Source organism: Motacilla alba, chromosome 4 (genome assembly GCF_015832195.1).
Source record: "Motacilla alba alba isolate MOTALB_02 chromosome 4, Motacilla_alba_V1.0_pri, whole genome shotgun sequence".
Classification (NCBI taxonomy): Eukaryota; Metazoa; Chordata; class Aves; order Passeriformes; family Motacillidae; genus Motacilla; species Motacilla alba.
The window spans coordinates 70,157,461-70,183,636 of NC_052019.1; the positions used below are offsets into that span (position 1 = coordinate 70,157,461).

General features: G+C 41.1%; 1 protein-coding gene across 37 annotated transcripts in view; it reads left to right on the top strand.

The window, feature by feature from the left end:
• The window catches only part of CAMK2D (calcium/calmodulin dependent protein kinase II delta), a 121,791-nt gene that overhangs the window by 55,773 nt on the left and 39,842 nt on the right, over positions 1-26,176 (top strand). For 26 of the 37 annotated variants that reach the window (XR_005256830.1, XM_038135997.1, XM_038136002.1 and 23 more), the window contains 3 exons: positions 13,045-13,099; positions 19,346-19,411; positions 21,963-22,035. Coding sequence is in view for 35 of the 37 variants with exons in the window: in XM_038135997.1 (XP_037991925.1) it covers positions 13,045-13,099; positions 19,346-19,411; positions 21,963-22,035 (194 nt within the window). In the remaining 2 variants the exon portion in view is untranslated. Of the gene's footprint in view, positions 1-13,044; positions 13,100-19,345; positions 19,412-21,962; positions 22,036-22,964; positions 23,038-26,176 lie in introns of those variants that run through there. The other 11 variants (XR_005256831.1, XM_038135999.1, XM_038136021.1 and 8 more) reach the window with 2 other exon arrangements.

Sequence of the window (26,176 nt, forward strand, 5' to 3'; positions counted from 1 at the left end):
GTTACCCAGTCCCAACTCCCTACTCAAACCATGTGCAGTAAATTTAGGTAAATCAGAGCCCATCCAGCTGAGTTGGGAGACTCTGCAGAGAAGGAGATTGCCCAGCCACTCTGGGCACCACTCCATTGTTTCATCACCTTCCTATCCACATAAATAATTAAATAAATGTGTCTCTGTGCGTAGCTGAGATTTTTCAGACTCCAGCATGTGCTTGTGGCCTCTTGTCTTGCCATTTACACCCTGGACAAGACTTATTTCAGTCTTCCCTGCTGACCAACAAACCAAGCACTGGAAGGAAAAGTGGATATTCCCCAGTTCAGTGGCATCCCTGTTAGGATGTTTTGTTGTTTTCTTTGCATTTGCTTTCATTTTTAAATATTGTGACATGAGTTCCTTAAGAAAGTGTAATTTGACAAAAAACTATAAACAGCAACAAGCTTTTTGGAATGCAAGATTTCCTTGCTTCCGAGGTGTGGATTTGGAAGTGCATTTTATAGGCTGAACTTGTCTGTGCCATGTCAGGTGCATAAATCCAATCTGCTTGTGTTTTGCATTTTAGATGCATCTTCTGCATCTTTATTCATGGAATGCCTGTTCAGTAGGAGATGTTATATATTAACTTAGATACATATTGGAAACAGCATGTGGAAGATTAGGACTCAGCCTGCCTGCTTAGCCCAGCATGCCCATAGCTCTGCTGGCATGTCACCCTTGCCTGTCCCTGTGCATGGCAGGGTGTGAGGGGCTGGTACCAGCCTGGCTCATCTTCCCCTGGTGTCTGAGGGCCAGGGGACGGCACCAATGAGTTCCAGGCAGACAGACATCCCCCTAACCACCCCTGGCTTGCCGCAAGTGTTTCAAGTATACTTTAGAATTTGCCTTGCTCCTTCAAACTTTAGCTTTTAAGAAGTCGCTTTTCATCCTGATTTTGTTGCACTGCTGTTGGGAGTATGAGTCAAAGCTGTGGCATTCCAAAGGATGCAAGCTGGTCTGCTCCTTGGCTTTCTGCTGCATCCTGGCACCAAGTGAATGCTCTGACCCTGCCAATAACACCAGCCTCCATCACTGGCAGTGGATAAATAGCTCCTAATTGCTCAGTTCAGGCTGGGCTTTTTCAGATTTCGGCACTGGAGACTTTCCTACTCCTACAAAACTGCTGATCCTGGCACTTTTTTCAGTTGATAGGGGTTTAATGATACCTCTCTCCTCCTAGTCACCTTCCAAATTTGGAAGTTCTTTTTATAGTGGCTTCACTAGAGTGTTAGTATTCTCATGGACTGCCCATGGGAATGTGCTTCTAATTTTAGTTTGTCCTCTACATGTCTGTCTCCTTTAAATGCATCCAGCTTCTTGTTCCAGCCACTCATGGCCAAGCTCTGCTCCTGATACTTGTGCATTGAAGATGTTCTGGTGTTGCATTGTAAAAAAATCCACAGCTCTTGCCCTTGTGCTGCACAGCAGTGAGTAGCACTCGTGTCTCAGCGATTATACCACCCCAGTAGTGCTGTTTCATTAATAGGTTTGGTGTGCATTCATTTCCTAGGTGACCTTGAGAGTTATTTAATTGTGTTGCAGCAATTTCTGCTTGGTCTGATGTGCATGGTGTTAGTGCTGGGATTGTGTTGAATTCGACTGTGCAGTCTTGCCGGGAAGGACTCGAAGGATGATGTAAAACCATAATTGCAGCTGACTGGCTTGCAGCTATGTTTTGTAGCATATATGTATTTTGGGAGTTACTGGATGTGCTAGATGAGAGGAATATTTAGAAGGAGATTTCAGCTGCAGCTAGTAGTCTGGGTTTGTGAACACAGACTGGCTTCTGCTCTCTCCTGCAGCATTTCCATCCAAGTTTATGTGGGTTGTCACTGAGCTAATTATGATCTTACAAATGGTCCCACAGGACAGGACAAGCTCTCTAATTTTCATTTATTGTGAGACTGTGATTAAAAGACAATGGCAGTTTCTCATCATAAGCCTCAAGTTTGTCATCTATTAAGTCAATAAGCATTCCCTGCTTTTTGTAAAACAAACACTTGGAATCATTTGGGATCATCACTCACTGGTGAACATGCACGTTAGGGAAACGACAGTAATTTATAGTTGTCTCCAGCTGTGGTAGCATCACTTACTGTGGTGGTTAATTGATAGGGGGGATGACACATTCACTCAGAACACAATACAGATGGTTTTGAGCCCAGCCCGGTGGATAGAGATGGAGTGGGATCACTACGGGAACATTGTTTCTGGGCACTGTACTTTGGGTGGCTCAGTCTGGCGCTCCGTTAACTTGCTGAGAGCTCCTACTGCTCCAGTGCTGTCTTGGCTCATGGCAGAGGCTTTTGCTTCTCCAGCTTACAGCAAGGTTTTGTTCACCGTGTTTGATGGATGAGTGGATGGATGTCTGCAGCACCACACAGATGGAAACAGGAGACCAGTTGCCTAACCTGACTTTTTTCTGCTTTGACACTTTTCAGACTGTGCTTTTCCACCTTTGCTCTGAGCGGAACAGTCTCAGTCCCTACATTTCCCCTATTGCTACCATAAAGAAATTAAGAGGGATAAACTGCAGTGGTATGGGTGGAGCTGGTCTCTGGGATACTCCTATTGCTCCCCTTCGAAATGTTCAGGATTCATGGTTGTGAAAGAGGGCACCATGGACAGAGGTGTCATTTTACAATCATGCTTCAGGCCTTGTTGCGTTCATTTTAGGTCTTTCTCCTCAAAGCTGGTAACACAAAATTTAGGCACTTGGTCCTGTGGAATTGGTTTTAGCCTTCTTAGCTTGCACAGATATAAAAACCCATCAGCTAAAGGAAGGAAGAAGGTGGATTCACAGCGGTACTGTATAACATGAGAAAGTAATAGTTAATTCCACAAAATAGAAAATTCTCTGTGGAGTTGACTTTATTGCCCTGGAACTAATTTTTTATTGAAACGGATCCATGGCCTACCCAAATGCTGCCATCGCTTCAGAATAAACCATTTTCTGATCTCCAAGGGCTGCTGTGCATTGGAATAATATAGAGAATAACTGAGAAGTGATTTAGAGAAAATGTAGATTTGGTCTGGTTCGAGAGAAGACCTGGTATCTTAGCACTTCTTTTGGTTTTAAGTTAGGTTTTTAATTTGGAAAAATACTCAGCATTCAAATGGCACATTGTGATACTTCGTATTGCCATCACAGGTGCCTGGAGCCTGTCTTAGTCCCTGGAGTGGAGGATAAGTGATTTGGTTCTCCTGTTAGCACACCAAATAAAAGTCATAAAGGGTGGTACCTACTGTGATTAAGTCAATTGGTGGTTGTGCTTCAGTGAGTTTTGCATGGGTCTTCAGAAAATGAGCTCAGATCTGTCTGATGTTTATAACCACATCACTGAGGGGTGTGGCTGCATTTGTACTGTAATTTATGGGGCTTTGACTTCTTATAGAAAAGACGATGCAACGTGTGATCCTCACTGCAAATCTAGAATGTTTGTGATCCCACTGATTACTTTTGATGTAACACTTCCTGCACTGTAGTAATTAATGTTACGCTTACCACATAGGAAGTAGAATTTTAGGTCTGTCTGCATTTAAAAGCTCCCCCAACTTAAACAAAAGCTAATTTATTTTTAAACTGATGTAGCTATTTCTTTGTGGCCACCTACTGCTCTTTAAACTGGGAAATTGTTTCAGTTTAAATTAACTGATGCTTTGTTTTAAGCTGAATTAAGAGAGCATAAACTTGGATTTTATGCCAACATAATAACATAAACTAGAGCATTTTTCTCTTGTAGACAAAGGTCTTAACAAGTAGTATTTGTAATGCTCACTCCACAGTCTACAAGAAATAAGAGCAAATAAAGTTCCTTTGTATATTTTTTTGTCATCTTCCCATAGAGAAGGTTGGCAAGAATTCCTAGAGACAACTTTATTTCAAAATGAACTTTAAATGTTAGCAGTTTAAATGTTATTTACTCAAACTTGAGGTAGAATGAACTTTATGACTTGAAAGTTATTTATTGTTTACAAGGTCTTATATATAGTTTTTATGAAAAACCAAAGCACAGTATCAGCTTTTTCTGAGCATCTGTGTTTTCAGGTGATCAGCAGGACAGTAATGATAACTTTGACATGTAGATACGTATATGCTGAAAAACTGCTTTCAGGCTCTTCTCTGTAGTGTCTGATACATATTTAAGGACAGAGCCTACTAGAGAGGGTTTTTCCTTCTTGTTCACATTCCTCAGCTGGCACTGGGCATTGGATGAGGCAATTCCAGTGCACTTGTGTTTTCTGTCTCCCATTGCAGCAATGCTTTAGCAGTGCAATTTGCAGGTCGGGTTTTCTCTCCAGATGCATGATTCTTGTTGCAGTCTGTTGTAGGAAATGCAAAGTTCAGCCTCATGGAAATGTGATTGTGGGCTCTTTGTTGTAGCTGCAATGAAATGTGTTGGGATTCCTTGACCATGAGTGTCAGGGATTTGTTTCTGCAGGCGTAATTAGTCTCCCTTATTTACTTTGCAATGCTGCTTTGCAGAGCAGTTCTGTGTCTAGGATGAATAATGTGATAGAAGCACATCTCTGTTGCATGGTTATTACTTACCTGGGAAGCTGCTCTGGCAGATTCTTTACAGGCTCATTGACCTGCAGGTCCTTGTGAGCTGTTCCAGCAGACATCAGAGCAGAGACACTTTCACAGAGCCACTGGGTCACGCTGGAGTTCTGTGCACGTTCTTCCCAACAGATGCAGTCCATATGGAAAGGACTTCTGCAAATGTTTACAAGTGTTTATTTGTAGGAGTGTATTTGTTGCAGCTTTTTGTTCCTGTCAGGTTCTTAGAGTGCTTAAGTGCCTCGGAACAGCAAAGCGGAATTTTGTCTGTGGCCATTTACATCACAGCTGGGGGAAAAGAAATCCTTAATAATTAAGGATTGTATTCCATTAAATAGCAAATGGCCTGCTTGCTCTGTGGCGTTACATGATCATTTATTAAATTCCTCATGATGGTAGCTTGTTAAAAACATCTTCTCTACCATAATTTATTGATCATATTCCATCAAAGTGACCAGGACACTCTTCCAAATAGGTTCTAGAAGCATCTTCTGTTTCAATGATTTTCTCCATGGTACATCTGTTTACAGCAGAAAATTCCTATTTAGTCACAGATTTGAAAGTACTTCCTTTAACAAAATGAATGTTTGTATTTTAAGTCAATACTGATTTTGGGTTTGGAATTATTTTATTCTTTTCATTTTTTAGCCTGAATGTATTTTAATGTTATTACTAAAATGAAAAATTCTGTGCATCTTGCGGGAAAGAAGCAAAGAGTAATGTCAATATTTCCATCCACCTTTGAAAAGAGAGGGGCAAAATGTTTGTTGCTGGTTCACTGTTTGAATGAGGATAACTTTGCATGTGATTTCTGTCAGGAAGAGTGGAATTTACAGGGCATTTAATGCTGTCATCAGACTTGAGAGCTGGTTCTTCAGCCTTGCTATATTTCCATCATGCTACAAAGTAGGTGTCATACAATCATCTGGAGGATAAGAGGGGGAGAAGGGCAGAATGCTTTAGCTGCCTCCAGTTGCCAGAAGGACCTGTTTTAGAAGCCCTTGTCCACCTAAAGCAGTGAGAGACCAAAAAGCCGTGACTGTGTATACAAGTATTCCTTTTCCAGTATTCCCTTGGTCAAAGTTGGGATTAATTACAAATATTTTTTGTTAGGATGTTTATGCAGCAGTGGTCACTGGATTTGAATTGTACACAAGAATTGGATTATTACTCAGTTATTAAATTGATATCTGACATAAACATCAATAAAGCTATTTTAAAATATTTTTTATTTCTTTACACAGTTCTACTAATCAAGTTTCAAATGAATTTTACTAGATTGCCTTGAATCCACAAGGATTTTGGTTTCACTTGATGGTCTTTGCTCTGATAAAGTAATTATTTTAAAACTAAAAACCAAAAAGGTCAAGACTGAAAAGCTTAGGCAATTTATGTGTAATTATTGCTGCTACTGACTTCAAGATTTAGCCTAGGTTTTCTGAAGGTAATTGTTAATAAATAAAGGTGCCTTAAATGCAGTGGTAATTGCTTTGCAAGCATTGTCTAAGGCTCCTTGGGGTATACCTGGCTCCTGTGTGAGAGTTTCTTTTTTTGGGGTTCCTCTTGAGTCATGCCACAGGATTGCAATTTTCTGCTTTCCTTTTTGTTTAAAATACTTAAAGTAGACTCACTTTGTTTTCATAAGCTGATGCTTTTAAATACCTTGGAGCTTGGTCCTCATGAAATGGAAGCATTTAAAAAATAAACCTGCATGGATCTCTGAGTGGTCATTATATAAATTGTTTATATGTCTGTCTTTAATGTATTTTAAGAGAGGAGAGCCAAGAAGGGAGGCTGTGTCCTACCCAATGGTCACAGCTCCCCAGTAGCTAATTTTGTTGATGTGTAGGCCCTATATATTATTTATATAAATCTGTTCCCAGCGCTGTAAATATTAAAAGGGATAAAGTCTAATTTTTAAAAATTGGGCAATTGCATTGCCTCCGTTCCAGTGTGGTTTCCTGAGCCTGTTATTTTTAATTGATGTAACATCTCTGTGTAACCACTTGTCCTTTTATTAGTTAACATTCCATGAAATTCTTGTGTCTTTATTCCTCTTCTTACATGTTCTGATGAATGCAAAAATAGTTAAAAAATGTTAGTGCTTAAAGCATCAACACTGGCAGCTGAGACATCAGTTTGCTCACAGCAAAAATTTGTGTCAGACTTGCTTTTAATCCTTGCAGTTATCCTCGTAAGGCTTAATGTGATGACATTTATAAGGCTTTTTGTTGCTTTGTAAAAAACCTTGTTAAACTTAGAAAAGCAGGCCTTCAGCTGCAAAGAGGAGCTGGCTCACCCTGAAGCACAAGATTTCCAGTAAATGATGGGGTTGTATATTAAATGAGGACATGAAGGTGCAGGTGTACATTTTAGTTCCCTTTTCTTTTGTGCAACAACTGCATACAATTGTGTTGTTTTCATACATGAATAATTAAAGGTGTGTGACTCCAGCTGTTCCTTTTAACTTCATGGATCCGGGATATAATTCCACAGAAGTGCTCTGGGTGCGTGTGCACACACACCTGTGTTATGGTGCTCTGAAAAACAGCTAAAGCCTGGGATGGAGAGATAAGCGTCAGTTATCTCAACTGCTCTACGTGGGGACTCCCAACACAGAGTTACATGTTTGGAATACCTCTTGGGGTTTTGTTATTTTCTTATTTAGTAATTTTATCTGGGAAATTTTATTTTTAAAGACTGTCAGTCTTCACCTACGAGAAATGAAACACGAGTGTCTCCATGACAAAAGTGCTGTTAATTTGAGGCCATCTGCTATGACATCAGTACCTGGAGTCACTCAGTCTCTGTGCAAAATGTGATCTTTGATCTGCTTTGACACATAATTTTTCATTTTCTCTGTAGCAAGACTCTTTTGCCAGTGTTAACACTTTGGCCAAGTGACTTCTCCACGTGCGTGCAGTAGGCTGGCATTTAATCAGAATACAGTTGGTTATTGTGAGGGCCTTGATGGAGCTGGGTTTTGCTCACAAATGAATATTTTTGGAATATATGGCATTTTGTTCATAGTACTCAACGCTTGCTGTTGCAATGCCCTAGGGGAAGAGGCAGTATTTCCTAATATCAAATTCTCTAGTTATTTTTTGTCATAGTTGAGACGGTTGTAATACAAAGCAACACACTCCATTTTCAGAAGGCTTCAAACTGCTTTTATTCTAGCATGCATGCTTTTTATGCATTCTTACAAAACTGCTAAGTTTACACTTTACTCATTGGTCACGAAAGACAAAGTGCTTATGGGACTAGGCAGCTGCAGGTTTCTTTTATTTATCCTTCTTTCTTTCTTTCTTGGTTTCTATGTCAACGACCTTGGTAGAAAATTCTTTCAGGGGTAAACATGGATCCTCTTATCAAACTTCTCTGGGTCACAGAAGTCACTGCAAAACCTCTTCTACAGTTTTTCCCATCGTTTCCTATTATACCAATTTTTGAGATGCTGGTGAATAGTATTTTTTTCTCAAGTTTTTGTCCCTAAATGATTGTGAATTTGCACTGTAATAAAAAAAAATACCCTTTGAAGAAATTTGGGAGTTATGTAGTCTTGGCTCACTGTTGCTGAATAGCGGCCACCTGTTAATGGTGTACACAGCACTGCTGATTTGCATAAAGTCATTTAATGACTGTAAGTGTTGCATTTTACTGCTGGTGTGCTTGACAGCATTGGGGGAGGATTATTTTCTTAAATATGCCAAGCATTACTCTGTGTTTAGTGTTGTTCAGAAAGCAGCTGCCCTAGAGCATTGCTACTGTACTAATCTTAGCAGATTAGCCTCTAAATATTTCAGACTCTTAGGTAACAGCTCTTATTAGTATTTGCCAAGTTCTCTTTGCTGTACCTGATGAGCTTCATTATAGAGGGCCCCAGGCTTCCGTGGTCTCAGCAGAACAGTGTTGTGTGAGAGGAAATGTGAGTGTAAGGAGCACTAAGGACAGCACAGACTCCATTTTCCTGCTGAGTTCCCTGCCTGGGAGCTATGGCTGTGACTCTTATGCACCACTGATTTAAGGGGTTTGGTGGCTCAGCAGAGATTATTTATACCATTTAGACCAGGCATTCAAAAGAGGATGTGGGGACATGATAGAGCACTGAGGTGCTGAGAATAAGACTGCAGTGGTTTTGTTTGAAGGCAGCAGATCAGTGCCAGCAGTAGCACTCCTGAGCAGTGGGTCACAGACTTGTGCGTGCTCAGTTCTGCTTCCTCATGCAGGGTTATTGTGTTTACCTGGGGATCCCAGCACATTTCCCCTGGGATCCAGATTGGAAGCTGTGGGATGAATGCTGGCTTTGGTCTCAGTTCTTGGTACTGCTGTAAAGGCTCCTGCACCGGTGCCCACAAGAGTTTCTGATAATGTTCAACTGGTAACTTTATTTTCCATCCCTCTTCACTTTGCTTTATGCAGTAGAACAGGAAAGGCGGCAAAGGGTGACTTTGCAGGGAGATGTGAGTTCTGACAGTGCTAAGCCACAGCAGATCTGCCACTTCTCAGCCAACAATTCTGCTGAGCACAAGGCTTGCTTTGTCAGAGACAGCACAGCAGAAAATGCTTATAAACAGGTGTTTGAAATAGCAAATTGAGTGGTTCAGATATGAGTAAAAAACATAGCTGGTTATGGCTTTTCAGCGACTGATTTTGTTTTTCAATTTTTATTTTGCCTTTTCAATTTGCAACAATTTATCCCATATCCACTGGCAGACAGGTACCAATTCATAGAACACCCAAAGCTGACTGAAGCCATTGCATGAAGCTCCTTCCATTAAGTAATGACGTTCATTTTTGAAAGGGTGTGGGGGTTTTGGTTTGGGGTGTTTGGTTCTTTGTTTCAGTAAGTGGTGTATGTCAGGTGTGCATAAATACTGTAGTACACTTCTGGAAGTGAACATGGAGGGAAAGAGTCCTTTTCCCTTTTTCATCATTGTAGGAGAGCAGAAACTTGAAGTAATTTGCATATTTCAGCAGATATGATGTAAGCTTCTGTGACTTCCAAACCCATTTTAAACCTCTACTACTGATGAATGTGCTCTGTAACTTCCTAGTAGTGCACTGATTTGAGACATCAAACTTCAGAGTTATAGGACTGGTGTCTCTGGGGGTCCACAGATCTTAATCTCTACTACCAAAGGAAAAATCCATGTCTTTATCACTGGCTGTGTTAATCCCTTTCCATGCTCTGTTCATCAACACAATGAATGGGGTTGCATAGTGAGAGTTTTCCCCAAGGAGCATCTCTGGCGGTCTGGCACCTCGGTGCACATCTGTGCAGCTGCTGTGCTGACCGTGCAACAGAACTTTGGCGTGAAGTTCAGTCTTCTCCAATAGTTTGTCTTTGTATCATGGGCTAATTCAGATACTAAATTTAGCAAAATGATCACAACCAGTTCCACACAAATATTTTAGGCAATAGGTTTAGATGTGGTTCAATATCTTTGCCATCAAGAATTTCTCTCTGACTATTGACTGTTTGACTTGACTCCTTGCCTGGAAAAATTTGATTTTCAGTGGAAGTATGTGGAAATGCTATTATTTTGATTTTTTGTTTCTTTAAAGGCAGAAATTCAAAAAGGAAATCGTAAAGTTATTTGGCCATTATATCAAGCTGTTTTCTGTGGGATAGGCACAAAATAGTGCAGTTCAGCAGAAAAAGTCACATAAAGGAGATCATTTGACTTTTCAGTCAGATTGGAGCTGGCTCACACTAATGGCTAAATGGAAGCTAATCAAGCTAATAGGATTTTTCCCTAAAATTATTGTTAGGGTATTTCCAGCGTGGTGATTAGAAAGTATTTCAGGTGAAAATCAGTGCTGAAGCCAAAGTGGGGGTGTTCCTGATGTTTTGTGGGCTTACAGTGTTTCTCCAAAAGAAAAGGCTGCAAGCTCCCTGGGTTCCTGTCAGGCATTCCATTGCTTAGGACCAACGCCTTTGTCTGAGGTTGTTAAGCACCTCTTAAAAACCCAGTAGAGGAGAGGGACCACAGAGAGCTACCTCCATTTCCTTGCTGCCCTCTCATGTGTTTGTTAATTAACAGCACTGATGAAATATCTGCAGTTAATAATGATTTGGTCTAACTGAAATCTTTTCAGAAAAGATAAATGGAACTGTTACGACTAATGAATGCTTTGTGACTCTGAAGAAATAGGAAAGGCAGTGTGAGGTTCTGATGGGCCTTATTATAATGAATAATCCCTGTAATTGCTGCCTTTTGGTTTGTTGTGCCTGAATCCTGCCTGATTGGGGTGTGCGAAGAACCGTATCTGTCTGCAGTGACTGCACAAATACTTCTTGTAGTGCATCCCCTCTTAAACTTAGTGAGTGTCTTCTCAAGTTGTCACCCAGCATCCCTTGTCTTTCCCATGGCAGGCTGAGTGCAGGCAGAATGTCTGGGCCGTGCTGGATTAGCCTTGGTGCAGTCGTGCACCCTTTGCTCTGCACCGGGGATTGCTCTCCTCTGCCCTCGCTTATTTGGCATTTTCACTTCACAGACATAACCATGTGCCTGGATTGACCAAAGATGCCAACATAAGCACTTGCCAAAAGGCAGCTCTCATCTTCCCCAGCTGCCTCAGCCTGTTTTCCTTTTCAGAAACAATCAGGGGCATATGATCCTGATTCAGAGAAGGATCTGTTCCATCTGACTTCTGTGATTCAGGCATTTGGGAGGAAAAAAAAAAGGAAAAGAAACAATGTGATCCTTGAAGAAGATATCCTGGAAGATGTGTCAGACTTGAGTTTGGCTAGCAAGGAGTTAGGCTCCTCAGGCTGAGCAAAATATCATCCATCATCTCAAATAACAGCCTCTTTCTAGTCCAAAGGGACAGATCTGTGGTTCTGCAGGCACTTGGAACCAAGTCCTGTTCTGGAGAAGGAAATGACAAAACGAGAGTACCTCCTGCTTCAGGCAGACACCAAAGCTGGAGAAGCCCCTTTCCAGGATGCCATCCTGGCCTTCTTGGTAACAGGGATATGACAGAGGAGAATGTTGCTCTGAATTGAAAAAGCCATGCTTGGAGTTCCTACCAGTCTATTTAATGAACAGGATTTTTCTATCAAAAAGTATCACTTGCCATGTATAAAGCTTAAAGAGTTGTTAACTTTTTTGTAGATGTACATGCATAGCAGACTGACTGCGCTCCAAATTTTACAGATTTAGGGTTGTGTAGCATCTGTGACATACCCAAGGGGCTATACTAAATCCCATTTCATGAGTAGTATCTTTGCTGCTGCTGTACAAAGCAATGTGCCAACAGCCAGATGTTTTAGGGGTCTCAGTCCTCAGCTAGAAATGTGAAGGTGCTCTTCTAAGTTAGTACGTGGTGTCTCCTCCCACATTTGGTTTGCTTTAAAAATGAGACATTTAGGGGTATTGAAATCTCAGCTCAATGCAAGCAGACAGAAAGCTGATTTGGGGATGTTTAGGGTTTTTTTGGGAGGGTGGAGGGTGGTGTTGGCTGTCCCCTTCATAAAAGCATGGAGTAATCTGACGTACAGAACCAGCCAAAACCACAAACTCTGATTTAGATCTACTTGGCTCTTCTGAATCATCATGAGCTCTGCACACTGAGTCAGCCAAGAGCTGGTTTTCTCTTCAGTATTGTGTAAACACAAGATGTTTCTCTGGGCTAAATATTATTAAGTTAAAAAGTCATGTTTATTTGTCCTGTATAAAAAAATGATTAATACAGAAAGTTACCATCTGGGGAGATCTGAAAATTCTTTTCTTTTACACTTTCTTGCTCAGCTTTGAACACAGATCACTTTTAGGGTACCCTGATTTTTTCATTTGATTCTATAAGTGATAATTATTTGGATCAAACTACTTGACAAGGCTTCCTGTATTACATTTGGAAATTGCAATTTCATTTAAAGTAATTAAGGAAAACCACAGGACTTAATTCATAATTGTACCACGATGCAGTGTGAATTCTTAAAATTCAAAGGGAAGATTGTGCAGCTGATGAGCACATTTTCAGGGGAAGCTGTACATCTGGACACAGAGAGAGGTGTGTGGAAATGTGGCATGGAGGCTTAGTTAGGATGCTCTGTGCTGGCCAGGAGATTTCTGTCTTTGCAACTCTTCACAGTATGTGTGAGAAACTGTTAACAAGCCCTGGAAGGTTGTTACTCTGCTGAAATTTGTGACTAATTGTGGGGGAATTTTCCTCATCTTGCTTTATTTAAAACTTGTAAGATGTAATACTGCTGAGAAAAAGGTGGTATGGCATTAGCAAAGTAAGAGTTACGGAAAAGGCAATTCTGAGGGCAGGGAATTTAAAACAAAGACCCAAACCCCACAGCTGGGAACATGCAATGATGCAATAGCAGCTCTGCGGTAGAATTATAATCCCCCCTTCCTCCTCCCCCAAACCAACAACAGCCATCAAAGACATGGAAAAGGTGACTGGTGTTTATCTTTTCTTCCCCCTTTCCATAGTGCGGCTTCATGACAGCATATCAGAAGAAGGATTCCATTACTTAGTCTTTGACTTGTAAGTATTTGTTTTGCATTTGTTTAGCATGTTGGGGGTGGGCTGTTCCAACCTGGAGATGCAAGTGCAAGCTCACAAGATAAATGCCTGGTTCTGGTGCCATGAGCTGAACAAATAGATGGAAGCAGCTGGAAGGACAGGAACGTGTTTGGTCATTTGCATGTGCAAGAACTCATAAGTCTCGCTGTAAGGATTCCATTTATTCCGTAAAAACAAGTAAAAATCCACTGGTGAAGTAGATTTTAATATAAAGTGTAGGTATGTAAGTAAAAGTTATGTGCTACCTGCCAAAAAGAAGCCAAGATAGACTCAGAAAAAATATTTGCTGCAAGCTATCTAAAGGAAAGATTAAAAAAAGCATGTGGAACACTAATTTCCCTACAGAAAATCTGAACTGCTGGATTAAAAAGGTAAGCCTGAGTATACAGAGGGAAAGATTATTTTAGTATTTCATTCCTGATTGATATCTCACTGCTTTATAATGTTTCATTTTGACACCACTCAGAATGTAAAATGGCCAGCATATAGAAAGGAAGTTTCCTATTGATACTCTCTTTTGCTTCAGGAATTGAAGTCCCATGAGTTGTTCATGTAGCAACTGGGCCTATATGGAGCATGTTTTTTCCAGATTAGGCTTTTTTAGTGGAAGCAGGGATGGTGACAGCGTGAACTGTGTGTCTCAGGCTCATAACTGGAAAAGAGAAACTGATTTCCTCATTCTTCCCAGGGATGGGCAAATTTTGCCACTCACTTGAAAAGCTACTGCTTATGGTTTTGGATATGGACAAACCTGAATGATAGGAATTGTATTGCAAAACTGGCTTACTTAAGTAAAATTATCACTTTAAACTGTAAATTTTTCTAGGGCAGTTTATGGTTTAACAGACAGCACACCCACCCACCTACCCAAGAGCTTTCTTAGACCCCCCTGTGGTTTTGCTGGTTAGAATGAGAATACATTATTTCCCCAGAAATGGAATATAGCTCATTTCTAAGCATACAAACAGAAGTATTTGCATTCAGCATGGCTGGGTTAGAACCTGAATCTTCCTGCACACAAGCAATTGTGTGCTTTCATGTTCAAGTTACATTCTGGTTTACTTCCTGACTTAACTTTTCTTAAAGAAATCTGTAAAGACTTCTTCAGCACTAGATTTCGGACTAGAAATACACAAATATTAAAATAGTCTGTCTGCAGTGAAGACATTTGGGATTCAGGACTCAAATCCTAACTGGGTTCAACAGAAGCTTGTATGTGATTTGTGTCTATCCCAGGTAAGTTCTGTGATTGTTGGCTTGGAAATGGCTCCAGGGCACAACACATGAATTTGCTCTCTGACATGCACTGGGGTTTGTTTTGCTTTTTTTTCCCTTAAGGGCTACAAAGGAAATCTTTCTATGTGGAATTGGAAAAAGCTTCTTAATTCAGAACATTTCTGAGAAGTGCATGTAAAATTCTTAGTTCTAGGGACAATATCCCTTTTAAAAAACAGTGGCTATTTTTTTTGCTGTACTGTGAGAAACTGTGCCATACTATAATTGCAGTTAGTCCACGTCTGCCTTAAATTTAATAAATAATGCCAGACTTATCTCAGGGGGTTATGATTGTGATGTGAACTAGAACATTTGAACAGCTTCAGAATTGCAGATAACAGTATCGAGATCTCGATAGTAAGGGAGCAAATAGAAGCCTGTGTTCTGCAGTAAAATGTTAATGCCTAACCCAAAGATACTGCCTTGGCAGAAAACTAGATTCCACAGGAAGTGTTCTGTGTTCTGCCTTGGCTACAACTTCCTCTGTTCCCTGTCAGTCCCATTCAGGACAAGCACAGGAACAGCCTCAAACATTTATATATATATATAAAGCTTTTATGTTTTGGCCATGTGGTTTAGGAGTTTTGTAAAAATTATTTATTTTGCAAAAAAGAAAATGTTTAAACAGCAGAGGCAGTGACTTTGCTGACTGATAGTTGTTCCTGGAGAAGCAACAGGTTGCATTCTTGAGAAACTTCTGCCAAATTACTGGGAATGCCTGTTCACAGTTAATCTTTCACATTCAGATTAAGAAATCATTGCTTTAATGCTCGCTAGTATTATTTATTAGTGAAACTTCACCTTTTACAAACATGTGGTTACTGCCCTGTTGACAAGCACATAAGAGCTGCCATGATAAAAAGGTACTGTATGCACTTCTTGAACACGCAGGCCAAGAACCTGCTTTTCTTTATTTAGTTTTTATTCAGCAGGAGCCTCACTGTGGTGTAACACTGTCACTCCACCCACACATGCCATCGTGTCATTTTCTTAATGATTTCTTTCAGACTGTGTGGGATTTGGTACGGCTGTTGCCTCAGAAATTTCTTTCCAACTTCATCCCACGTAAGAAAGTGAAGGGGAAGACTGCCCTTTCTGTGGATAGGAAAAAACAATCATTGTTACTTTCTGTTTTGAATTTCTAATAATCTCTTTGGATTAAATGCCACAGAGGTGTCTGCAGCCTGTTGCTTCACTTGTATACCTCAAGCTGTGCTTTTATCTGGAGAAAGAAACAGCGTTGAATGTACTCTGTTACGGACGTGCTTTTGGGTGAACAGTTCTGCTGCCAAACGGGAAGGTGGGAGTCTCTGGAAATCCATGTGGAAAATGGGTATTGAACAATGAACTTCACGAATCTAATAATGGACTTGATGAAGTTTTTGCTCCCCTTCCCTATTGGTTAAGGCAGCTGCAGTCAGGATTTGCGTCTGTTGGACCATTTCAGTTGCTAAGCACGAGTGAGACTGTCTTCAGTCTTAATGATGTTAGATGAGTTCAAATCCAATCAATTCTGTCAGTATTAATTGCTGTATCTGAATGGAAACAGCTGTAGCACTTGAAAACTCTCTTGTGCAAGTCAATGAGATTCTCTATTTTCAGGGTCTCCTGTTTTAATGCACTTGATGAGATTCAACAATTGCTATGTTAAGAACCCTGGCCTTGCTTTTAGATTCTAAGTGCAGGGACCATACTGTTTAGAATAAACAGAAAATACAAAAAAATAGCCTCATTTGGAATACGGTGTTTGCCTCAGGTAAGTGCCTGGGCCTCTATTTCAGAAGCAGAAAGGCCACAGGTGAATTTAATAATTCTATGGCCCTTGCAAGATGCCTCCTCCCAGTTCCATTATCGAGGCAATTGAAGAAGTAACCGTAAGCCAGGAGGAAACCATGCCACTCTGATCATCATCAGAGGCTGGTTTAGCTGTCTATGCTCGTGTGTGTGTTTCTTCTAATTATTCTCTTATATTTGCAAACATAAACCAGCAGTTCTTCTCAAAGTGGTGTGGAGTGCCTTGGTGTTGCTTCATGCTGCTTGTACCTCTTCTGTGTAAACAAACCCATGTGCTTCATTTGTTGCTGCTTTAGTATGCTCTTCTCAAAAATCACAAAAGAACCATAGCAATTGGTACAAACCAGTAGCTTTTAGGTTGTATCTTGCAAGTTGCCAGAGCTTATATTGTGAATGGCCTGTCATGAAATGTGACTTCCCGGGATCCAGATACATATCTGTGTCAGAAAGGCTTTGAGATCCATTCCCACTTGCATCCTGCAGGGAGGTAGCACCTTGGCACCTGCTCACGTGGCTTTATGATGAAGGACCCAAGTCATTTGGGAGTGGTTTCCTGGAACCTGCAGGCTGTCCTGCGCTGTGATTCCCGTGACCTTTAGTGCTGCAGGGGCGCCTTGCTCGGGGATGCTCAGTGAGCCAAGGCCACGAGCACGGCTGTCGTTGTTTGCCCAGAGGCTCAGAACGTGCAGCTGGGTTCTGTCCTCTCCTCATGCCCTGCATTGCGCTGCCTTCCTTCATTGTGGCCGTTCAGCATTTCTGGGAGAGCTGTTCCTAAGGTATCCTTCGGAGTGACAGAGCATGGGAATTGCTGACTGCTTGTTTGGTTGTCACTGAAATTCACCTGCTCTGCTCCTGCTTTAATCTGTTCATCGTTTAACAATGGCTGTGCATACCAAGCAAATGTTTAGTGTCAGCAAGTAAGATTTCATATCCCTTTCCGCCCTCCATTCTTTGGAGAAGAGCAAACATCAATTTGGTATTCTCTTCCACTGAAAGGCACTTTGATGACTAAAGCTTCTTGTTTTCTTTCTTTAGCTTGGATCAAAAATAGGTGTTGTAGGAAAAAGTAAGATCAAAGGATGCTTTGTTTTTTCATTCATCACAGAGTGAGAATTATTCCTCTTTACCAGAGCTGTGGCAGACAAATATATATATGCAAAAAGGAGTTATGAAAGACTGTCAAAATATGCATCAATCAAACATTTTGTGCTACAGCAACCAAAGCCAGTCTCTGGAAGGTAGAAGGCAAAAAGAGAATACAAATTAGGCAACAAGCTACTTCACCTCCTCTAGATTTTACTCAGACTTTTGTACAAAATAGCATTTTGTTGCCTGAAAATCTCTACATTAAGGGTCAGTAAGACGTAAACTCAGAAACAGGATGGCTTAATCCACATATAAATAATGAAAATCAAGTTCTTGAACTGGCCTTCTCCAAGAAAGGAGCTGGGCTGCTGGTTGAGCGGGACATTTCAGTCATCATTTAATGTGGCTGAAAACTGGGGCCTTCAGCAAAGTGTTAGTACAGCAGTTTGCAAGTGAATGTTACAGTTCTGAACATTCTGAGTATTCTCACCTTGAATTTTTTAATCCTAATAAACTTAACTGTAGTCAATACTAATTGTGTTCACTGTATTATAGATTCTTAAGCATCTCAATCGTTAAGTATCTTGTTGCGTACTCAAGGTTTTATGTTTGGGACTTTATTGGAAATGTAATGTGCTAATATTCACATTAGTGACCAGCAATGAAATACAAACATTGATCTTTCATCTAGAAATTATTTATGTAAGCACCTGTATATGTGAAGAATTGCATTAAGCTGTGCCAGTCAGTCAGCCTATACCATAGGAGAGAAATGTTACAGAAAGGGTCTTCCTGTGCTACGAGTCCCCTCCTGTGACACAGGCAGACAAGTATTATGAAATTACTGACAAGCTCATTAATCTTCATCTTAGGATTGCTAGAAAACTTCTCCTGATTTTAACCTTATATTTACTTATAGGTATTGTATGCTCATGTATTATTGTGCCAATATTATCCATTGCAACTCCCCTCTAGGGAGATCCAGGCTAATGCTCATTATAAGTATTTATTTTCATCCCTCTTAACCTTTGTTTTGCCCAGCTAAACTGGGTTTGCTTCTCTGAGGGGATCTGATGAGTGAGTGGCTGGGTAGCCTGGTAGCAATTTTTCTGTTCATGCTGCACATCCAGTTCCTTTTTCTGAGTTGGAGTGACTAGAACTGGTACAATATGAGGAGGGATTTCACGTTGCTGTCCTCCTGTTCTGCATGCAATCCAAGACTGGGGCATCATCCTGCTCAGGGCTCATTCTGGACTGTGATCTTTGGGATATAAAACCACAGTTTTATTGCTTTTTAACTACCATTAAACCACTGGTTGTACCACGAGCTCCTGAGTATGCAACGATGCCCAGCCACTTCTGTTACTGGCCCCAAGATCATACAGTTCTTCCCTTGTACATAACTTATTTTTGGTGGTGCTTTAACTAGCTATTCCTACTCTCTCCAGAAAGATGAATGAAAAATTTCTAGAAAAAATCTGCTGTTAAACTGATTAGGGTACCCTCATTCTACTGATACTTCCCTTGCGACTCAGTAATGCTCTTTCTAGCCACAGCACAAAAAGCCAGCCTCTCTGGCACCGGGGTATACCTCTGTTGTGATTTGACCTACACTGAAAGACCCTTTTTCTTTTTTAGCATTGTTGTATTTTAGCATTTCTTACCTTTGCCTAATATTGCAGTTTTAAAGTTATCCTGAACAGTACTGAGCTTCAGCCACAATTTTCCTGGCTGTTCAGTTCCCTTTTTCCTTGTAGTTTTACTCCTTCCTTTTGACATCCATAACTGATGTCTGGCATCTTGCCCGATACCCTGCTGCCCTTGGCTTTTATTTACTATTTATGATTGCACTTCTGCCACATCCATTTTATTCATATAATGATTTGGATGGACAAACCTTCCACTTTAGTTCCTGCACCTTGCTGCAAAACCTCTTGCATTTCTGTACAAATATTTCACTTAGTCCTGTCTGACTTCTTCCTGTCAAGTTAATTTAAGGTGCACATTTTCACTTCTGAAATCTCCTTTTCCCCATCTTGCTTTTTGTAACAGAGTCACTGGAGGTGAATTGTTTGAAGATATAGTTGCAAGAGAGTATTATAGTGAAGCAGATGCCAGGTAAGTAATTTGTTTTTCTAATGACTGCCTTTGATAATTCTAGGATAGTTACTTAAATATATTCTGGTGTTTGGCATCAGTTTCCCAGCACAGTCTGTGAGACTCTAGGATTTCTCCAGGAGTTCTCTTAGACTTGGAAGGGCAGAGTTTGGCAGTTTGAGCTCATGACCATGTGGTGGAGAACTCATGGGAAGTCTTGATGTCTGCTGATCTGAAAAAGCTGAAATTGGATCTCAGTTAGTTAAAATTTTACTCATTGTTTCCTCTGCAAACTGGACATGACAGTTCAGGTATCTCATCCATGGGTTCTTAGATTTGCTGATCAGAGTTTGAAGCATAAGTTGATCTTAAAAGAATTTTGCATTAAATATGATTTTTTGTTCTCGGTCCAGAAGTGCTAATTTCCTTTTCCAATTAGAAAATTTTTGTTGTGTTTCATCAATAAGCAGTTATACTGTGTGTCTCATAGTCTGAGCTCAAATATGAAATCTCTGGCAATTTTCTGCAAGTGCTTGTTGACAAACTTGAATAATAAGTTGACAATTATCATAATTTGCATGCATAAAGTATCAGGGCCATTCATCTCATGTTTGTCCTCATATAATAATAAATCTTCAATATTGTCATAAAATTAAGAATCCTAAACATTGTGGTCAATTACATTGAAGAAAATATATTCTACCACCACTCTTCACATTAATTGATCTCCCAGTAATTTTAAAGAATCCTTATGTTTCTGTGTGTTTATAAACACATAAATATGTCAGTAATACATATTTAGTACATGCAATTTTAAATTATGCCTTTACATTTGGAGATCACTGGGAGATGACCAGAAAGAATTAAGTATTCCTAACAGTAGTAGTAGGATAATAGTGAAGAGACAAGAAGTTACTCTTAATATTAGGAAGCTTCCATTTCCACATCTTACTGGATCTGTAGGAATGGTAGAAAGATGAATACTTTAGGCATTTCAATAAAGAACAACACATAGCAAAACACCCTGTAAGCAGTAGGGTTTAGGTGGGGTGGATGAAGAGGAGCTATATTGAAAAATTTTTCAAATCATCTTTTCCTGCTGTGATTGAAGCAAATTTGCAATATTGATGCCAAAGGCCAGTGTATGTTGTCCTTGTGTGTTTTTAAGGTAGTTGGGAATTAAAAGAAAAAAATTGCAATGATGATTTCTTCTGTTCTAGAATTATGATATTTTGGAAGGGGCTGTGCATATATATGTGTATATATATATATATATATATATATAGAATATATATATATACATTTTATTTTTTCAGTACAAATTTGACCAAATAGGTGAAATATCTAGTTATGATGCATCTCTGTATTTTGTATATTTATATATTTCTATCTATCTATATATATATATATATAGATAGATAGATAGATAGATACATATCTAGTGTGTGTGTGTGTATCCCTCTAGCACTAGTTGCTGTTCTCTGTGGATGCCTCTCCCAGGACTGTTCACACTGGTCTGCTCCTGCAAGCCCTTGCTCACGCCAGTAGTCTGTACTCAGGCAATCCGTGCAGTGAGTTGTGAACTACTTGCCTAAGAAAGGGTTTTCAGGCTTGGGCTCCAGTTACTGATTACGACCATTCCTTCTGAATTCCATGGTCAAAAGGTTTTGGATGAGCAGCATCTTGACTGCTGTGTGATTACTTATCATCACTCACTCGTGCCACAACAATGCCTTTTAAAAAAATGCTAAGCTCTTGTGGTGCCAAAAAAAAAATATCTGAAGAAGTTCCAGTGCTCTAAAATATTAATGTTTTAGTTGTGCTTTTTGGCACCATGGACCGGCTAAAACTTGCAAACCTGGGCATGAGAAAATAGGTGCTAGTTCAGTTACTGAAAGCACCAAATGAAAACATTTGTCTTAATTTTTAATGTGGATTTTCACTCCCCAAGTGACTCCTAACTAAACTAGAGCTGGACACTATTTTAAATGAAAATGCATGCCACCTTTTTGAATGACTTGGCTTTATTCTACTAATCGTTTTAAGGAAACCATTCAATTCAAAATGAAAAATGTTTTGCTTTTCCTTAGCTTTTGACTTCTTTTGTTTCATTTGTTTTCTGTATATCATCTCATTTCTGACCATTTTCTTGTTTCAGCCTTTGTTGTAATGTCAACTTCACCACCAAAAATTAAGAAAACCAAAACATGCCGCTAATTGTTTTACTGCCTCCACTTTATTTTTGCTGTGGCAGTATTTGGAAACTGGAAAAAGCTTCCATACTGCTGAATGAAAATACAGTCTGATGAGTCTGTTTGATAGGTGTCATGTGTTCCATGTTAAATGTCTTTTTTGGTTTGGTTTTGGTTTTTAATTTTTTGGATGTGTTGGAGCTGGAAATATCTTAGCAATGTTGTTGTTCCAGTTCAAACAGCAATCAAGACTTGTCGAGAGGTGTAAAATTGTTTTTGTTCCTTAACTTTTTCTTTTAAGTTTTATTTTATTTTGTATTTAATGTGATTATGTGCCTTTAAAATGTTCTCCCTTCCATTCTGCCCTTGTATCTTTGCAGTCATTGTATACAGCAGATTCTAGAAAGTGTTAATCATTGTCATCTAAATGGCATAGTTCACAGAGACCTGAAGGTCAGTATCTGGTGCCCATCAATTGGATATAAGAATTCTGGGGTTTTCTTTCCTCTGGGTAGGGGCAGAGGGTGGGATGTCTGCGATGTTCCCTTGCCTATCCCATTCACCCTCTGAACAACCAGTCCAACCAATAATGCATGACGCCTCTTTCCAGTGTGCAAGTCTACAGGCCTAATATACATCATGGCAAAAGGGGGAACGGCTGCCCAAAAGCTGTCTCTTGCCGAGGCGCTGGATTTTGCCCCCGCTGTGCCAGGCGCCGGTGCCGGGGCTGTCCGTGTGTGGCTGTGCGGGCGCAGGAGGTGACCCCTGGCTGTGATGTATGTCAGCTTGCAGATGTGACCGCCACGGCTGCGCTGAGGCCCGGGGGGCAGCGGCACGACCGCGCTGCTGCGCTCGGCTGTGGCGAGCCCTCAGGCCGGTGCCGCGAATCGCCGGCTGAATGAGGCGGCTAGCAGCTAATTATTGAGGAGCTAATTATTGACCTGGAGTACCTGGCTTGGAGGGGCTTGGGGACTACCTCCGTGGTCGCTGCGATTTCTAACCATTTCTACAATTCTTCAGTGCCTCTGTGAAGGCTCTGAGTAAGCGAGAAGGAAAAAAACCACAGAGGATGTCAAATATTTAATACGACCTTGAATTAGCGGCGAAATTTGTTCCTTTTTAAAATTATCGCTCCAAAAGACATTGGTGTTAATTTCCGAGCAAAGCCAGGGCAGCCGCCCCGCCGCCTGTCTCCGAGGGCAGCCCCGCGCCGCGGGCGCCGTCCCGCGGAGCCTGAGGCCGTGAGGCCGTCGTGCTCCGAGCGGGGCGGCGCGGGGCAGGGCAGGCCGGGCCGGGAGCACAGCCGCGCCCGGCCGCGCCCTCGGCCGCCGCCCCGCCGCCCGGTGCCGGAACTAACGGGCGCCCATGGTGTTTGCATGCAGTCATTGCATTCAGCAGATCCTGGAGGCCGTGCTGCACTGCCATCAGATGGGCGTGGTCCATCGCGACCTCAAGGTGAGTGCTGCTGTCCCGCCGCCCTCCCGGAGCAGCATCCCTGCCCCACAGGGCCGCCAGCAGCCGAAATGTAAATGCTTCCCTCTTTTTGTTTTCCCCCTTGGTTCGTTTGTTTTTAACTTGGCTTCACCTACATGCAAAAACAAGCTCGTGCTCACCAGAGGGAATCTGCTCAAGGCTGGCCGGTACCTGGCCGTCCAGCACTCAGCAGTACAGGGAGAACAAGAGGTGCTTTTCAAGCACTGTATGTATTTGTTGAATACATAGTCTTTCTCTGTCATCCAGAGCTTTTGGGAGAGGCCATGAGGGCAACTTCCCATGTCTCATCAGCAGAATCTGTAGTGCTTTTGGGAAGCACAGTAGCCTTTGCGTGCTGTGCATTTTATAGTGACAGAAGGTCAGCTGCTCTGGGATCACCTTACAGAGACCTCTCCTGCAAATGATGGCTGGTCAACAAAACATCTTTAAAAACCAGAAATTTCTACAGTGTTCTCACCACACTCACCTGAGGAGTCCAGTTCCTTCCAGATGAACTTTTACATTGGGATAGAAACGTTTCTAAAGAAAGCTCTGTGCCGAGAGAGAATTCCCTCTTTCTTAACTGTGTACATATCCTAATGGCTAGAGGCATCTACTGGAGGAATGCTGTTTGCCTTTAAAATATGTTGGCAAGGAAAGAAGCAAGTCTAGATAATTTTATTTTACCGTGAGGCTCCAAGAGAGAAGGCTGTCCCAGAACTCATAGTATGCTTGCCTTTTGGGCACTTGAGCTTCACGGTCTGCAAGGAAAAGAAGATGGTTTATTTTGAAATCAAATGGAAGCCTGAGCTATCAGATCCTTTGTGAGGCAGACAAAAAATGGTGTGTACGTTAAGGCAGCAAAACACGCTAGTCCCTTGTGGCACGGATTCTTGGGCTTTAGTGTTTTTCTCAATGAGTTCTGAGGAGCAGAAATTTCCTCCTAGGATAAGATTTTCTAGTGGTTATAATGAATAATAATGCTGGCATCAGAATGTGCTGTTGCCTTTCTTGGCAACTTTCACTCCCAAACAAACTGTTCTTGTCTGACTTTATAAGGTCCATGTTGCTGTCGTAAGGGAACACAGAGGGGTTTGCTCCAAATGCTCGGAGAGCAGGATGAGTTTCAAAGATGCAGACCCCAAAATTTTACTCATTTTGCACTTCTGGATTTTCCTTTGTCACATTTGTACAACAGGAGACTTACAAATCTCTGTCCAATCTGTAAATCTTGCATGGCAGCTGGGTAACGTGGAATGAGTCTAAAGGGAACAATGTCAAATTTGTCCAGCTGCTCCAGTGGTTCCTGTCCACACTGTACATGCAGTCCTATGCTTCTAGCATCAAAAGCAATTTTAAAAGCCAGAATTGTAGCTATGCAAGCTGATGGAAGAAGAGATGCTTTCTATTACTTTTACTACATTCACACAAGGCAACTTCTTCTTTGGGAACGCATTAAATCCAGCTGTTGTCTGCTCCAGACCGTGTGTGGATTTCTTATTCTGGCAAATCCAGGATGAACTGAAAAAATGGTGTGAGAAGTGTTTCTGCCAAGCTGTAGTGCCCGGTTTCATTTGGGAAAGTGAAAACTTGAGGAAGCAGAAAACCATCCTTCTTCATTTACAGCTTTGTGGCAAAAGCCAAAAAACCCAAAGAATTAAATGCAAGACTGTGGTGAAATCCGAGCAGAACGCCATGTGCTGAAAAGAAGATGCCAGGAGCAGAACAGCAAGATGGGGAAGGTGCTTATGGGCTGGCGTGGATCCTTAAATTGCAAACCTTGATGGATTTTTTTCCAATAACTCAGTCCGCAGCATGATGGCATGCTTGGGGGTGGGGAGATTTTGGATGATCCCATTTTATTTACCTTTCCTTCTAGGCTGATTCAGTAGCAAACTGAGAGGAGCTTTTGCAGCCTCTTGTGACCTGCAGAAGTGCTTGTTGCTGCTCTATTTGTAATGACTGGCCTAAGTCAGAATGGTGGAGGATCCTAGAGCCAGAAAAAAATTAATTTAGCTTTACCAGTTAGTAAAAGTGCACTTCCAGGTCGGCATTCAAGTTCTTGTCAGGCTGTAGCCTTCCTGCTTTTGTGAAACTTCTGTGATTTTGTGGTTAAGACCTGCTTGCCTTCCACCAAAGAGTGGCTGCTTTAGGTATTCAAGGAAAAATACACAGAGCCTGAAATACTTGGTATCTTAAGGTTTCAAGACCTTTGGAAAAGCATGGCATAAATCATGTTAATTTATTTGTAAGTAATTTTAGCAGTTAACAGTGCCATTGTGCATGCTTGGCTGCACCCATCACTGGGGAGCACAAGGTGACACCATCGAATCCGGGGAGCGAGTCCTGCACGGGCGCTGTTAATGTTTCCCAAGTAATTGCACTCATTCCCAGTTAATGCATGGTAATCACCCACGTGCCTCTGGCCAGCCTCAAAGGGCTGCCTCAAAGGGCTGCATGTTGGTTAAGCGCACAGTCCCACTTGGCATGGCCCAAAAGTCTTTGTCATGGGACTAAGTCAGGAATTCTGGTGGAACATAGTCATCTGTTAAAGTGGTACTTCTGCAGAGAAGAGCCATGCAATGGAATGAAAAAACAATTCCAAGAGGAAAACATAAACCGAAAAAGCCAACTAAAAACCAAACCAGCATCAGAAAACACAAAACCAGTGTTTTGAACAAAATCACTTTTTGGGAAAGCGGTATGTTCTTGGTGGGGTAGTGCTTGTATTTCATCCAAAAGAATGAGGCTTTTCACTGCTTTTGGCTTGCCTGAAGGTCACAACCAAATAGGATCATCCGTTGCTTTAAGAGGTTTATACAAGAACAGCATTCCAGGAATCAATTACTGTGAACATCTCTCGCTCTGAGAGGAAACTTTGCAGAACAATATAAATGTGTGTTGAAATTAGGGTTGTTAAATGCCAAGGAGTGTGACATTGCATTGATTGAACTAGAGAAGAATCCTCACCTATGCACTCAGTGTTTCATGTAGTGTAGTTGGGGTGGTTATTCATAATTTAAGTGAATGTAAATATTTTATTTTGTTCTGAGGGCTCTTCATCTCAATTTTTAAAACTGTGAAAACAGAAGATTCATCAAGTAACTATTGATGAAAGTTT